Raw genomic sequence first — 17,493 nt, forward strand, 5'->3', positions numbered from 1 at the left:
GAACCCTAGTACGCACTGGAAGGGGGTTAGGTTAGTGGAGGGCTTGCGGATGGAGTTCTGTGCGTACTCGGCCCAGGGAAGAAAACGGCTCCAGTCGGCTTAGTTTGCTTGGCAGAAGATGCGCAGGAATTTGATAATTTCCTGGTTCAGTTGTTCCATCTGGCCATACGACTGGGGGTGATATCCAGAGGAGAGACTGACGCTGATGTTTAGCAGACGGAAGAAGGCTGCCCAAATCCTGGAGGTGAATTGAGGTCCACGGTCCAAGACGATGTCTTCGGGAAGCCCGTAGTAGCAAAAGACGTAGTGGAGGAGGTGTTCGGCGGTTTCGATAGCTGACAGGAGTTTCACTAGTGGAATTAGGCGGCACCCCTTTGAGAACCAGTCTACGACGGTGAGAACGGTGGTGTACCCCTGAGAAGGCGGTAGATCGGTCACGAAGTCGATGGTGATATGGGACCAGGGCCGCTGAGGTATGGGCAGGGGCTGAAGCAGGCCGGCTGGGAGGTGTCTCGGGGTCTTGGCCATGTTGCAGGTTTGACAACCGTTCACGAAGGCGGCCGTGTCAGTCTGCAGGGTTTCCCACCAGAACCGGTTACGTAGCAGGTGCACTGTGGAGGAGATACCTGGGTGGCCCGAGCTCGTGGAGGAGTGCACCCAACGAATTACCCTCTCCCGCAGACCCGGGGACACAAACGTCCGATTGGGCGGACAGCCGGGTGGGGGTGGGTTAGTCGCGTGGGCTTGGGAGATTTCCGTCATGATGTCCCACTGGACAGGGGTGAAGAGCAGCGCAGGCGAGATGATGGGCTCGGAGGTGGGGCTCGGAGGGGTGGAGTCGTGCTGTCGGGAGAGCGAGTCGGCCTTGATATTCTTTGATCCGGGGAGGTATGAGATAGTGAAGTTGAACCGTGTGAAGAATAGTGCCCACCTGGCTTGTCTAGGGTTGAGTCTTTTAGCCGAGCGCAGGTATTCCAGGTTACGGTGGTCTGTGAGGACGAGGAAGGGGTGTCTGGCTCCTTCCAACCAGTGACGCCACTCCTTGAAGGCTGCTTTCATGGCCAATAGCTCGCGATTGCCCACGTCGTAGTTACGTTCGGCCGGCGAGAGTTTGCGTGAGTAGAAGTCGCATGGGAACAGCTTGGGGGATTTCCCTGGCGCTGACAGAGGATGGCGCCAACGCCAGTGTTGGAGGCGTCAACCTCTGCGACGAAAGGAACGTTGGGGTCTGGATGGTGCAGGATGGGAGCGGAGGTGAAACGCTCCTTCAGTAAAGTCTGTAGGGCATCGGTGGTCCAGTGGGGCTTGGTTTGGCCTGCCTTTACCATGGAGGTGAGCAGTGCGGCAACTGTGCTGTAGTTCCGAATGAAGCGTCGGTAGAAGTTGGCGAATCCCAAAAAGCGTTGGAGCTCCTTTAGTGTGTTCGGCTGTGGCCAGTTCAGGACAGTGTGTACTTTGCTTTCGTCCATGGCCACACCTTCTGGACTAATGATATACCCAAGGAAGGAGACTGAGGTCAGATGGAACTCGCACTTCTCCGCTTTAATGAGCCGCTTCAGGACTGCCCTGACCTGGGTGACGTGTTCATCCGGCGAGTTGGAGTAGACAAGAATGTCGTCGATGTAGACGATCAGCATGTCCCTGAAGAGGTCGTTAATGAAGGATTGGAACACCGAGGGACTGTTGGACAGGCAGAACGGCATCACAAGGTATTCATAGTGCCCACTGGTGGTTGAGAAGGCCGTCTTCCACTCGTGCGGATCAGGTTATACGTGCTGCGCAGGTCGAGCTTGGTGTAGATTTTAGCGGTTCTGAGCTGCTCAAGCACCGCTGGGACTAGAGGAAGGGGGTACCGGAAGAAGAACCCGGCGGCAGCTGGTGAAGTAGACTGGCGGATGAATCCCTTTGCCTGCTCCTCCTCGATGTAGCGTTTCATGGCATCCGACTCCGGCTCCGACAAAGGGAAGATCCGGCCTCTGGGTGGTGAGGCGCCGGGGGTGAGTTCAATGGCACAGTCACTTGAGCGGTGGGGCGGTAGCTGCGACGCTTTGGACTTACTAAACGCCTCGCTGAGGTCGGCGTACTCGGGAGGTATTGAAGGAGAGTCATCTGGCTCCCTCAGGACCTTAGTAGTGCCCACGGTGGTCGGGTTGACGGCCTCGAGGCATCTGGAAGTGCAGCTTGAGCCCCATCGCGTGATCTGGTTGTCCCGCCAGGAGATTAGTGGGTCGTGTTCACGTAACCAGGGATGACCGGGTTGTGAGGGGAGTGGATGATAAAAAAAAAACGAGTATTTTCGGTATGCAGCGCCCCGACTCACAGAGTGATGATGGTGGTGGAGAGAAGGACTTGGCCGGTTCCCAGCAGGCGCCCATCTAGTGCTGCCACTGTTAAGGGAGGATCACAGGAGGTCAGAGGAATCTTATGTGATTGGACCACAGCTTCGTCGATAAAGTTACCCGCTGCCCCCGAATCTATCAGAGCCCTGGTGTCGGTACCGACAGACTGGCACGTGAGCCTAACGGGCACTTCGAGACAGGCTGTGGGTGGTGTGGATGAGGCTAGTGAACTCACCTCGCACCGATGTGATGGAGAGGGTCGAGTCGGGCAGTTGGCTCGCAGATGACCGGCCTGGCCGCAGTAGAGGCAGAGGTGATTGGTGATGCGGCGATTACGCTCCTCTTGAGTGAGGTGTGCCTGACCAATTTGCATGGGTTCGACACTTTCACAGGGGAGATGCATTGGGACGGAGGGTTTGGCCCCCTGGGTAGGTCGCCTGGAGCGAAGGAGGTTGTCGATGCGGATCGCCAGGGTGATGAACTGACTGAGCGATACGCCCTCATCGCGACAGGCTAGCTTGGACTGCACTTCCTCGTTCAGTCCCTGACGGAAGAGCAGCTTGAGCGTGTCTTCAACCCAGACAGTCTGCGTGGCGAGGGTGCGGAAGGACAGAGCAAAATCCGCCGCTGTCCGGTTTCCCTGACGGAGTGTTAATAGTTGCTCACCCGCGCTCTTACCACTCTCTGGGTGGTCGAAAACCTCAGACAGGCGTTGCCTGAAGGAATCGAAGGAGATCTGACTCAAGTCCTGGTTGGTCCAAACGGCGGTGACCCATTCGCGCACTCTTCCCGTGAGCAGGGAACACACAAAGAGGATCTTCGTGTGTAAAAGGCTGGCTGCTGGGAGAGGTAAATGGAGCACTGCATAATGAACCCTTTGCATTCGGCGGGCTTACCGCCAAATTTCTCGGGCAGTGCTAGTCGGTGGGCGGCGGTAGCGCCGAGGAAAGACTGAACAGCGGGAGTTTGGCTAGTGGGAGGCGCTGTGGGCACGGGCTGGGGTGCGGGGTGCTGCAGCCCTTGGATGGACCTCATTACCTCTTCCATCAGTGAAGTGAGACGGCTGAGTTGATGCTGATGGGAGGCCAACAGGTTCGCTTGGGCGGAGAGTTCTTCCGACACCCGGGAAAAGACTGCTGGATCGGTGAGTGGCTAAGTCTTCTGTAACGCAGACTCAGGTTGATTGGGATCCATGAGCAGTCTTTTATTTAGAGACATGGTTAAGTTCAACAAACAGGCAAGGTTCAGATATGGGGCAGACTGGTGTGTTAGAGGCGATCGAGTTCGTGGTCAGGAAGGCAGTGGATCGAGGCAGGCAGCAGATATAGAAGACGGGTGGACAGGCGTAGGTAACAAGGGCTGGCGGCAGGCAATCGTGGTCATAGACAGGCAGGGTAAGAACACAGGAGATCTAATAGCAAGTTGATAAGTAAACGCTCAGTAATGCAGCCGAAACAAACAAGACTTTGCAGTGAAGGCACAGACACGCGTGATTTAAATAGCGTGGCGATAATGGGGAACAGCTGCGTGCAATCGAGCCAGGTATGTGGGGTTATGGGAAGTGTGGTTAGAGGTTAGAACTCGGGTGAATTAGATCTCCGGTGGCCGGTTGAGGAGGCGCCTTCACCGGCGTTCGTGACAGAGCCCCCCTCCTGTGAGAGGCTCCTGAAGCGAGGGTGCGATCGACGTCGGGGTCTACCTCGGTGTGGGGGGGGCGGTTTCTCTGGGTTGATCCTGTGGAACTCAGTGATGAGGTTGGGGTCGGGTTCATTATAGTCTTACTGTACAGAATTTTTATATACATATATATTTTTTTTTTTTTTCAAGAGGGATGAGTCTAAATTATGTGGTAATCAACATTATGCCACAAACACTCTCAATAGAGTTTAACTTGCATTAAACCCAAAACATTCCTTGTAAGAATGAATATCTAAGAATTTATTTTAGGTCTCTTAGCAGTCTTGGATTTGGTGGCAATGCCTGCTCTAACTTAATTCTCAAAAGTTTGAACAAAACACCCAAATCTTTGATTTGCAAACATTTCTATCGTCTTCAATCTTCATACGTTCATACCCACTCACATTATTATGTTCAGCCATTTCTGACGTGAGTGTGTTGTGAAAGTGAGTGAGTGAGTTGCTGTGTTTGACCCCCCCCACTACCCTCTAGGGGTGTAATGGTTCTCAGTAAAAAACCGAACCACATGGTTCGCTACCCACAGTTCGATAAGCATTGGCACCGCGGTTTACCTGAAGTTTAATGAAGCATCTGAAGCACAAGGTGTAGGCGAAGAAAACAAAGCGTCAAAAAGACAAGCACAGTACCAACCAAAGCTAAAACCCCTGAATGATCTGTAAATGGATAAAATCTGCCTGTTTTCACATGGGTCAACTTGGTGACATCACAGTTCCGCACGTGTTGTGTGTAGTTGAAAATGTCAAGCAGAGATAACAAGCCTCTGAAAGAGAAGCCCCTGTGTTAATCAATTCTTCTGTTTGGAAAATTGCAACAGCAATGGTTAAAAAACATTTACAAATCAGGTACTGTTTGCAAACATCGTTAACGTGAGTGTTGTATACTGGTAATACATCGATATGATTAATAATTTACGCCGACATCCCCCAGGGAAAGATAGCGCAAGCCGCAAACAGAGGTCAGCTGAAACTGCACAAACTCCATTCTGTTTTAAAGCAAGCATTCAGAGCTAATTCTGACAGATATGAAACAATAACTAAAGCCCTTGGCCTGTTCATTACCGACGATATGTTGCCCTTCTCCATTGATGAAGATGTGGGATATCAGCGTATGATTAAAACACTCAAGCCGAGTTACAAAATCCCTTCTCATTTCCATTTTAATAGGTTATTCCTACAATGGAGATGTAGGCCACAGCATCCGAATGTTAAATATATGTTGAGTTGTGTTTAAAATGCACTTTGTTTGTTACATATTTAATAGTGCAGGTATAATGTTAAAATGTTGATCAAGTAATAAGAGAAAAGGTTTTTTTAAGGACCCTAATGAAAATTAACCATGGTTTTCCTATAGTAATATTGTAGTAACCATGACTGTAATAATGCTGCTGTCATCATGGTTTTCTTAGCAGAAATAATGACTATGATATACATAACCATGGTTTTATAACTGCAGTACATGATTTTACTATATATTGTAACCATGTTGATTTTGTGGTTAATATGATTTTACTACAGATACCATTTTTATTAAGGGCAAACTTGTTGAAGTGTTTACCAAATAGAGTACTCTTACTGTGGATTTGGCAGTAATATATTTTTTCCTGAACATAGCACATACCGAACTGTACCAAACCCTAAAACCGTGATACAAACTGAACCATGAGAATTTTGAACCATTAGACCCCTACTACCCACCCACCTTTTTACATCTTTTCAAACCCATTTCTTGAGCCTTTTTTTAAGTCTGAAGTGTGAACAACTGGTGCTGAACTAGCAGAGTTTCATGAAACTTGAATATATGTATGCATTACCTGTGACTTTCTTCTCATTGTCATTATAGTTGCTGGAAGTGAGGAGATGTCCAAAGATCAATGCCGGCACGTACATCTTCTCATCTTTGTGTTCCACCACTGGAATCCCCTTCCCATTATTCCACACTGAGATGGTGTTTGATTCCCTGTCAGAACGGTGAAAGAAAGGTTAGCCTAACAAAATACAGAGAGACAGATAAATATACAAATATAAATCAATGACTCAAACAACATCAGGTCATTTCTACATTATTATAAAAATCTGAATATACTTCAAACCCCCTCAATATGAACCTGTGGTATAAAAAAGAAGGGAATCGCAGTGAGAGAGACATACACAAATGTAAAACAATTAGGCCCAATTTACACCTTGTATTAAGATGTGTCTGGGGTGATCCGATCGCATATGGTCAGACGACACCTATTGCTGTTTACACCTGGTCGCATAAATGCATCTCCTGTGATTACCTGGGTTCAGATTTCAAGGGCAGGGTCTCTGATTTTATGACAACATACATCAATCACTATGTCATTGTGTTACTGTATGATAATAAACCGTGAAAATTTCAGAAAACACAAGGAAAGCATGAATGTTACAGGTCCCATGTATAGGACCTTAGTGACAGTTTAATTTTTGCCTTATAAATCAGGAGAAAAGTAGACAATACACAAATTAGTAGCTTTCTTCAGGTGAGGCTTGTCAGTGTCTTTATAAAACTAATTTATTTATTTTTTCCTCTTAATGTGAAAAATATGTCTTCTTAATAATAAAAGCATATTCAACAGATATATCACTCTGTAATATCACTTTCTATAAAACTTCACCATTCTACAGTACCTCTGGTAATGGATTACCATAAAATTCAGTCAAATGCTTTAATATTAAATGATGACACACAAAGTTAGCCATTTGTAGTTGTTTTTTTCTGTGAACAATGCTAAAATATAACTGTGCTTGATGTATGTAAAACTCTGTAACGTTGATGTCCCTGTACAACAGTTAGTATTGAGATCTTACATTACAAGAAATAACCACTGAAAACTTGTGAATTAAATTTTAAAAAACATATTACAAGACATATGTGGAGCCTTTTCACTATTTAAACACAAAAACTGAGCCGAAAATAATCTCAAAATACAATGTCTAAGGGGCGGGTGCCATTATGACCCATTCACTTGCATTGAACGACCGTTACAATTACTCATTACACTCATTATAACATGGGAAACTCAAACTTAAAAGAGTTCTCACTCCACCTGCCTCGGCTCTCACTCCACCTGCCTCAGATCTCACTCCACCTGCCTCAGCTCTCACTCCACCTGCCACAGCTTTCACTCGGATATCACTCCACCTGCCTCAGCTCTCACTCCACCTGCCACAGCTCTCACTCCACCTGCCACAGCTCTCACTCCACCTGCCACAGCTCTCACTCGGATATCACTCGACCTGCCTCAGCTCTCACTCCACCTGCCTCAGCTCTCACTCGGATATCACTCGACCTGCCTCAGCTCTCACTCCACCTGCCTCAGCTCTCACTCGGATATCACTCCACCTGCCACAGCTCTCACTCCACCTGCCTCAGCTCTCACTCGGATATCACTCCACCTGCCTCAGCTCTCACTCGGATATCACTCCACCTGCCTCAGCTCTCACTCCACCTGCCTCAGCTCTCACTCAGATATCACTCGACCTGCCTCAGCTCTCACTCGATCTGCCTCAGCTCTCACTCGGATATCACTCCACCTGCCTCAGCTCTCACTCCACCTGCCTCAGCTCTCACTCAGATATCAATCGACCTGCCTCAGCTCTCACTCCACCTGCCTCAGGTCGTGGAGGACACCTTTCACTGCCCACAACCGACCTCCTCGTTCATCCGCTCTCACTACCCTCGATGGCGGGGCGGCACCAAGTAGTGGCGGAAACTTTCTGTCTCAGTATAAGGACCATCCATCGATGTGTATATGCTGTGGGCACAGCTATTAAAGAAAAAAAATTATGCAGTGTAATATCAGGGTTTAAATATGATACATTCCTGATATTCAATATTTTGAACAATCATCTAATCAAAAGCATCGCCGTCACAACTGCATTATGTCCCGCATATTTCTCCATCAACTTTTAATGACCAACTGAACTTGATAATCATCTAAAATGTATTTTAGCTTCAAAATGCAAATTTATATTTTCTGAAGAAGCAGTAAATGCAATCTGAGGTAAAGAGTGTTAGATATAAAATATTTAAATGTTTTAAAATGTTCAAAAGCTTGTTTTCTGAAAGTGTACAAATAGTTCTGATAGTTTATAGTCTTGAAAATGTACATACAAAAAGAAAATTCTGAGAACGTTCAGCCGACTTTATTCGTCTACATTAAAGGGTACGTACGGTTCATTTAAGTTTGAGGAAAGAAAAGGCATATATAGGTCTAAAAATCTTAGATTTTTTTCCGTTTGGTAATTAATTTTTTTAATTTAATGCTTTTTTCAATTGGTAATTTATTTAATTTAATACAGGGGATTTGCCATTTTTTTAAAAGTAGACTAACAATAATATAATAGAATTGGGCTGTAAGTTTTCCACAAAAAAAAAGTGACGCTTTTCACCTAGTATTGTGTATTTATTCTTAATTTAAAACATCTTTATGCACAGAAACGTTATGTTTTTTGTACTGTGGGCTAATTCCGTGACTGCCATCTATTTTTTTTAATGGTGTGGAAAAGCAACTTTAATAAATAAACAGATTACCATGCCATGATTAAATTAATCCCAAACAGTGGCCATTAATTTGTTCAATGTGCACGAGATATTTTTATTGGCACTGGAAGTATCACGTTTGCAGATCGGCTCTATATGCCGTAAAGATCAATCCATAATCACGTACAATAAATTGGCTTTCAATACAGTCGTCATGATTAACACAGGCTAACGATTGGTGCAAACTCCGTTAATGCCAATTTTATCGACAAAAAGTTTTTCCAAGCCATTTTTTTCCGCTACATTTGATGTATCGACATAGTTTATGCGCTTGAGTTTAACGGAAAAATATGTCGACATTTGTGACATTTTAGCGATAATGTGCGCTTCCATCAGCTTTTTTCCATCAGATTTTGATGCGCTTAAACTTTTTTAGCAAAAAACCTTGGATGGAAACTTAGTTATTGTCGAATAGTCGTTTGATCTCATGTAACATACATGGGATCACATTAAACTCTAATGATGATGCACGAGAGCAGCACTGCAGTTCACGCCAGACTGAGGAGTGGATGAATTATTACACAGCTCACAGTCAAGTGGAGTCGGAGCTCTTTAAAGGAAACACCCCAGTGTTACATCTTAAATGCATTTTTAATGTGTTATAGCTTTATTAAATTTCAAATAATACAGAAGCAGGTCCTGTAATTAACTACAAACTCTGACTCCCCATTTCTCTGTGCGGTCAGCGCCTCTTCTATGAGTTGCGCGAATGTCCCGATCTAAGGGGGAGAGATGGAAACTGCACCCGGCTGATACACACTCTGTCGCGGGGATGCTCGTACCTCAAGCCTGCACTTGCTAAAGCTAGATTATAACGCGATGGCTCGCAACTTATCGAATCATAAAATATGTCACTGTGCATTTCTTATCGTGAAGACAATACGCAGCATTATTAATAAGAGAGTTTTTTTTTTTTTTGAGTTAAAGATGATTGAGGTGAACAGTTTTGTGAATCGCAGCTCGCTGCTCACACAACCGGTTGAATCCGAAGAAAATTTCTGAATGAACAGACGCATTTCCCTCCCTTTATACCCGTATGTCCGGGGGCAGGAAATGCAAATTCTGTCTGCCAATTTCTCATTGGCCTTTTCTCAAGTTCAGAGATGCACGAGGCTCCCAAGAGAGACCCCTTGGGTCAGCATGCCCAGTCAGAGGCTGACGCCCAGATGGCCGACAAGCTTGCCCGGGCTGCCTTCAGTGTGGGGTTGGACTGGAACCCTCCGTCCTCCCCACAGCCTTCGCGGCTGGATGATTGGTTCCTCGGGTATGGACGCCGCTCACAGCCACGACACCCCCGGTTCCTTTCTTCCCGGAAGTGCATGATGAGCTGACGAGGTCGTGGAGGGCACTTTTTACTGCCCATAATCGACCCGTCGCTCATCCGCTCTCACTACCCTCGACGGCGGAGAGGTCCACAGGTACTTCGCGGTCCCCCAGGTGGACAGAGCTGTTGCGATCCACCTGTGTCCTGCATCGCCCAGTGCTCCCCTCCAGGGGCCTGTAGGATGACGTCGTCACTGACCTCCAAAGCCTACAGCGCAGCCGGACAGGCCGATTTTTAGCATTTTTTAACATAATCGGCATCGGCCAATATCCAAGTATATCAAGCCGATTATTAGGCAGGCACATCTGTGGGCAGCCTAGTGTTGTTGTGGAACACGTGTTCGACGCATGCTGCCCCTAGAGTCATTTTCCAGCAGAGTGAGCAGACCTCATCCAGTGCCTAAGGAAGGAGCTAAGTTCCTTGGAGAAAACGGTAAGGATTAAATTCGTATAACTCCTTATATTTAATTTAAAACTTTTGCTATGTTACTGCCAACTTCGAGAAAAAACTCGACATGACGTTCGGCTACTTTGGATATTGATAGCGTAGTTGAAGTTGCATTATCACCGCAGAAGGGTTGCTATCATGTCACAATAAGTAAGCAAGAATTTTGCAATTACAGACAGTGAATCTGAGACTTTTATTCGTTCTGTTTGTGTGTCTTATATTTGAGAGGGTTGTCACTCAATGCAGAGAAATATGTAATAAAAAAGATACCAACGCTCTATAGGCTAGTGAAGGACTGGCTTTGGTAAGCTCGGACCTTATCAGTTCTGCTGTCGGTACTGGAGAAATTAAGAAAATACATTTATTATTGCTATAAAGAGAAAGTTATTTTATCTCGCCAGCCATTTCTATGTATAATAATATGAAACCATTTGTCTGTGATGCAATTTAGCTATTCGCAGTCAGACAGAGAGAGAGAGAGAGAGAGAGCGATAGATAGATAGATAGATAGATAGATAGATAGATAGATAGAGATATATATATATATATATATATATCGCGGTGCCACAGCGAGCACAACAAGAGCCCTGCTAAATGAGTGACAGAACTAAACATTCAAACATAGCCTGGTTGAGATCTGTGATTATTAGCCTGATTTTATTTTAGATTTCACCTTCCAAAGATTATAAAAAGAATATTTATACATAAGCCACATTCTGTCTAGCACAACTTCCTTCCCTTCACAGCGGTGCACTGACATTTCTCCCTAAAACTCAAACTTAACGTCAGAATCTGCACGATCGGTGATTGTTGTAACATGCAGTCTAGCTACTGTTGCTAAATTGCGGGACGCGTTTAATAATAAAAAGAGCGCAAGAGATACCGTTCCCAAGGCGGCGCGCGCTCCGAAACAGACCACAAAGAGACAAGCAAAGTCTACTTTGGATTCATGTGCGTGCCTAAACGATCAAATTTACATTTATGCATTTGGCAGACGCTTTTATCCAAAGCAACTTACAGTGCAATTATTACAGGGACAATACCCCTGGAGCAACCTGAAGTTAAGTGCCTTGCTCAAGGACACAATGGTGGTGGCCGTGGGGTTAGAACTTGTGAACTTCTGATTAACAGCCCTGTGCTTTAGCCACTACGCCACCACCACTCCATCAAATATACACAAAAATATGTCTATGTCTTAAATGGACGTAGTTATGGAAATAGATGGAAGAAAATATGCTGCATCAGGAGCCTATTAGCACTCGGTCTTAAAGGGGAAGCTGTCTAATAAACATGCTGACGATTGAGCCATTACTGCGAATCAAACAACAAAAGCCAAAGAGAAAATCACTTACAGCTCTTGAATTAATAACTTCTGCATTAATAAGCATTAATCTATCTATGATAAACTATGCAGTGTTATTTTACAATTGATTACTTTATTAGATTTCTTTTTAGACCACACCTGAACAGTAATGTTAGTAGACCTTCCTGAAATTAAATCACTGTGCCTATATAACGTTTATCTTTGTGTAATATATATATATATATATATATATATATATATATATATATATATATATATATATATATATAACAAAAAGAACCGTTAAGAATACCGTTAAAGTACCGGATCGATAAGCAGTATCGGTAAGAGTAGTAATACCATTAAAATCTTAACGATACCCATCCCTAGTTATGCCTGTGCTTCTCTTGGATGCTCTGAATATTGGATTACGTGTCTGGATTGCCCCTAAATTAAAGCTGCATTTGGATGTCAACCTTCGTGTCTCGGAGCAGTTCGTAACACCTGTAAAAACATATACAATATGTTTTTACATTATACATTTTTAATTTAAGTGTACAAGTGCAGATTGGTCAAGTGTTCAATAAATGTATTTGTTGAGAAACTTTGTCTATCTTAATTAATTATTTGTGTAACATTTTATATTTCAAATAAAAGGTTCAAATAAGAGGTTAAAAACAAGCACATATCGCCAAATCTGTCGACCTCTAGTTACAACAGTAACCTAGATGATTTATCTATCATTGGCAAAAGAAGAACAAACTGAGTTGATGTTGTTCATAATTGAGAAGGCTTAATCACAGCTGTATGAACCAAATATTATCAGGATATTTGCAGGTTCAGTTTCACGTTATCACTTTTTTTACGAGCCCTACAGACCCTGAACAGATGAGACATGATTGTTTGACACTTCAAGAATAGTCAATAAAATCAAACCTTTCAGCGCATTTTCTTTGAAAGTTCAGTTTTCATAATCGATTGCTTTTGTTGCCTAATGTGCATCTATGCTGACAACATTTCTGTCACAACTGCGGTGTTAATCTGTAGATTTGACCGCACTCCACACAACCAAACCATTTTATATAAATATATTTGATTGAAAAAGACGCTATCAAATGCTCACCTAAACAGTGTGATCCATCTTTAACAAAGCAGTGTAACTAAACTATTGCCAGAAAAGGTTAAATGAGCGCTCCTGTATGAAAAACCGATGACGGCTGTATGCTGTTGCACGTGCCAATGAGCGTTGTTAAACTCATCGCTGACTGCTGAGGCTTGCACCTATGAAAGTTGAGTTTTGAACAGAAAGCACTCTGATATTTCAGATGGTGAGAAATTTGATAAAAAAATCAATCGGAGATCCAGACAAAGATGATTGGTGGCCGGATTTGACCCGCAGGCCACCAGTAGACTAGCCCTGGCATACAGTATATCCATTACTTATTTTCTCATTTGGCAGACAACATGTACAATATATCATATTTACCTAAATCTTAAATTGTTCACATACTTTGATAAATTCATTTTTAGTGGCACAATAATTTGACAAATAATTTGAAATCCATTAAACACATTGCTTTTGTTTATTTATGAAATAAATGATTTCAGAAATGAAGGCATGTCCTCTCAATACACTAACACATAGGCTGTGTACTTGCAAAATGGCACAGAATTATAAACGTAAACCTACACTATGTGTAGGTTTGATGCAGAAGTATAAACCGGCCTTTACAGCAATTGTGAATAAGAATGTTACGGCAGTACTCACGGGTCGATGTTGATTTTGATGGTGGTCATGTTCTTGTCTCTCTGTTTGTTATCAGCTGCATTGACTGTTGACACAGAAAGTCATATGTTACAGCATTAAACTTGACAGACATTTATCATTCAGACAGCTTTTATTTGAACAGATATATATCAGCAATATTGTTACTACTAGTAGTTACTAAAATACTTTTAATACAAATATTAATACAGTTTTTTAAGAAAACACTAAAACACTGTATGACATAAGGCAGACATAATCTGTGTACTATTTACAATTCTCTAGAATGGTTTTAAGCAACTCTGGAAAATATTTCCCACATTAATTGTCCTTTTAATATCCATCTTCAGATAAAAAACTAATTTACAGCATGCCAAATGTCATGCAATACAAATGATCAATAACTGGTTCTGAACAAAATAGCATTTTTGAGAAACAAGGTATTCAGTCATTGAGTGCAACATAAGGAGTAATCTTACCGAGAATCTCATCAAAGATTTTATATAATCCAGGGACAAATGTGATCTCCCGCAAGTTCATACCAATTTCTTCATCAAAAACCCACATTTGCTGGAAAACACACAATCGTTTCAATTTTATGTACAGTTGTTTCACAGTACTGAAACAGTCATGCTTAAAGGCATAAATCAAACAAATTATTTGCGATTGAAACCATAACGGTACAAGCATCAAGTGAATTCCAAATGCATACTTTAGCAACTCCACTACAATCAACAAATTATGGGCTACTCATTTTTGTCTCGAACAGACTGCAGATTTTGATTCAAAAGGTTGGTTTCACATTTTTATGAATAGCATCTAAATCATTGACTGGATCCCTAATCTTGATCTTGGTACCTGCCATAGTTTCCAGGTTAAATCTGTGTTTGCTCTCACCTGAGTGACGGGTTCCACCGAGCCGATGTATGTGTCTGGTCGCAGGAGGATGTGCTCCAGTTGAGTCTTCTTCTGGTAAATCCTCTCCACTGACATCTTCTTAGAAGTCTCTTTCTTCCCCGCCTCACTCTTGCCTGCATCTCCCCGGCCGTTCAGCTCCTCTTTCTTCACGCCATTGTTCTTGTCAAAGAGGGTCTGTTGTTAGATACATCCGTGCAACTCTGTTAAACTTCTATATGGCTATCAAATGAATACTTAAAAATTGTTTGCTCTAGTTATCTTTACTCTTTCATGTCTGAATTATTCTACGGAATTGATGTGATTTAAATCATCAGTGAATCAATAATAATAATTAATCAAAATCAAGCTGGAAAAGTGTTCAGGTAAACCAAGACTGCCTAATTTATGAGTGTTATAAGTAAATAAGTTTGGAAATGCAATTAAAAATACATTTGTGCAATGGATACTCTTACTTCAACTTATTCACATATATTGAGAAAAAAATATACCGGTATGTATTTTTTCAAAGAACAATAAAAGTGTCCCTAATGTTGGTAATGTCAGTGCCAGTTACACTTCCAAGGCTACATTCATTTTTGTTTATAAAAATGTTAACATTTATTAAGTTGCTTATTAGCTGTAGTTTTATGCTCAATGTGAATACTATGAGACAGTATTCTCATTTAAACACATGGAAAACACTTTCTTGTGCTTAAACCTGCATCCTTTACATTAGCAGACATAACTTTTCATAACTGTTCATTAGAACTACGTAAATACAAAGTCTTTCTTAAATCAGACCTACATGTAACTAATGAGGGATTATCCGATTACTAATGTGACACTATGCATCTTTTGGTGAAAGGTCATGTTTACTATGTGCACTGACGTCATCCTCCTATATTAGACAGAAGGTTGGTTTTCCAACTCTACACATCATATACCTGTTTTGATCTGTAATGTAAGCTCATAGTAACTTAATTCGTTAGTACTGGTCTGGGATCAGCATTAACAGAACCCAATGTATCTCACCACCGGCTTCACTTTTTGTTTTGGCGTTGAGTGGTTTAAATGCAGATCAAACCATCAACTCTAGCTCACATAATAATCTTTAAAGACTTGTAAGGGTCTTGGGAGAAATAAACGCACAATCTCTCTATATAAACATTTCAACAGTGAGTTTGACTCAAACGGTAAAAAGGTAAAATCAGTGAAAAATCAGTCATTCAAAGCTATCGTGAATCAAACACAAAATAACTTTCCTCTACATCACCATCAAGAGCTTTACAAATCATCATCATACCAAAACATAATTATTAAATGTGTAGTGATAATGTTTAAATTGATATATTGTGCGTCACTTGAGTCATAAATGAATGCTGATGAGCGTATGAGTTAATTTCTACTGGGCTTGATGAATCATATAGCTAAAAGACTAAAGCACATGTGTGCAGTCAACACACCGTGGATATAATTATTCATAGTCAACGTGTGCATGTAATAACGCATAAACTATCATGTTAATAATCATTTATGACTTACCACCCATGTTAAGCCACCGCTTCCCGCTGCACCGTTAGACATTTTCTTTTGTGTGTGTCTGCCAATAAAAACAATTAGAAACTGTCCATATGTAGTCAGCAAACGCCTCAAACGCAGGGCACCATCCGGGCTGATGTGGTGTCTCTTTTCTTTGTTTATTTATTCCTGCAATAGAGCTGAGTTTCTGAGAGCGGGTCTCATGAAGGCAGTATGCACGCTCAGAGATACTGTTTCGCGGCTATTGTTAAAATCGACCACCGGCGACTGCTCAAGGCCTCCGACACTAAGACTTTTAACTTGCTCCTTAATATTAAATAGTGATAAAAACACCGTAATTACATGCTAATTAAGACAAAATTAGCTAATAAATTAGACAAACAAATCAAGTTAATATTTCCATTAACTAAGTAGAATTATGTCCCGTTAAAAAGGATTTTCACTCAATAACACACCCCGAGGCGTCCGTCCGGCTTACACCATCCGCACGTCAACACGCCCCCAAAGCTCCACCCAACCAATTGTATACAAGAAAATCCGAGGTGCCGGTATTTTAACCAATTAGAATATGATAGTTGGAATATGACATTATGTGCTTTAATTTTCCTGAAAAATTCAGAATTTCTCAAAATAAAAAAGTCAGAATTTCTAAATATGTTTTTCAGACTAAGAATCTATTTATGTATGATTCATGCATTGATTTATTATTTTTATCGATTCTTCTCAGTGCTAAAGTTCTGTTTCTGTGAAATAAAAAATATGATATAAATTGTGATATAAAATATACTTGTGCGATGTCATAGACGATCTTCAAATTCTGTTGGTTACAAACTGCACAGCACAAATGTTGGCGTCACATTAAAAACTAAGTGACCAATTTGCGTATGATTTGGTGTAAGATTATATTTTTTATAATTATTTTATTTTATTTTTTTAACCGGTCACTTTCAATGAATGAGCCAAATTGATTCTCAAATGGAACTAAATAGTTACAGAATGAGGTTAAACTATTCACAGATTTGTTGATGTATTAAAGTCAGACAGCCAGACAGACAGACAGACAGACAGACAGACAGACAGACAGACAGACAGACAGATAGACAGACAGATAGATAGATAGATAGATAGATAGATAGATAGATAGATAGATAGATAGATAGATAGATAGATAGATAGATAGATAGATACATTCTGCCAGTTAGTCTATTTTTTTTTTTAAATAACCATTTAAATTAATTTATTATTAACTAATTATGATTTATATTATTATGAATTATAGTATACATTTTAGTAAATAGAAAAGAACAGTTTAAGCATAATACAGTAACTTTGACAATTGGCTGTAGTAATTTTTAACTATTGGCTGTGCCATTCAATACCTTAGGAATACATTCTCTCTGCCTTGCACCATTGTGTCTGTAACAGCAGTGTTTCCCAACTTTCTGCCAAAGCACACGATTTACGACTAAGAAATTCTACGAAACACCAGTATACCACATAGACTAACCATCGTTATGTAATATTTTTCTTTTTCAAGAACTTGTCCATGTTTTCTGTCTGTCTTAGATAGTGTGTTTACTTGTAATGTTTGAAATTCAGCTATGCAAAATTCAAATTT

At 41.9% G+C, this 17,493-nt stretch overlaps 1 protein-coding gene across 5 annotated transcripts in view; it reads right to left on the reverse strand.

The window, feature by feature from the left end:
- Positions 1-16,348, reverse strand: part of LOC127619619 (DNA topoisomerase 2-beta-like) — a 150,078-nt gene extending 133,730 nt beyond the window's left edge. For 4 of the 5 annotated variants that reach the window (XR_007967590.1, XR_007967591.1, XM_052092527.1 and 1 more), the window contains exons 1-5: positions 15,879-16,348; positions 14,337-14,531; positions 13,919-14,009; positions 13,443-13,506; positions 5,848-5,993 (exon numbers count right to left, since the gene is read on the reverse strand). Coding sequence is in view for 3 of the 5 variants with exons in the window: in XM_052092527.1 (XP_051948487.1) it covers positions 5,848-5,993; positions 13,443-13,506; positions 13,919-14,009; positions 14,337-14,531; positions 15,879-15,920 (538 nt within the window). In the remaining 2 variants the exon portion in view is untranslated. The remainder of the gene's footprint in view (positions 1-5,847; positions 5,994-13,442; positions 13,507-13,918; positions 14,010-14,336; positions 14,532-15,878) is intronic. The other variant, XM_052092528.1, reaches the window with a different exon arrangement.
- Positions 16,349-17,493: the final 1,145 nt, after the last annotated feature.

Source organism: Xyrauchen texanus, chromosome 26, assembly GCF_025860055.1.
Source record: "Xyrauchen texanus isolate HMW12.3.18 chromosome 26, RBS_HiC_50CHRs, whole genome shotgun sequence".
Classification (NCBI taxonomy): domain Eukaryota; kingdom Metazoa; phylum Chordata; class Actinopteri; order Cypriniformes; family Catostomidae; genus Xyrauchen; species Xyrauchen texanus.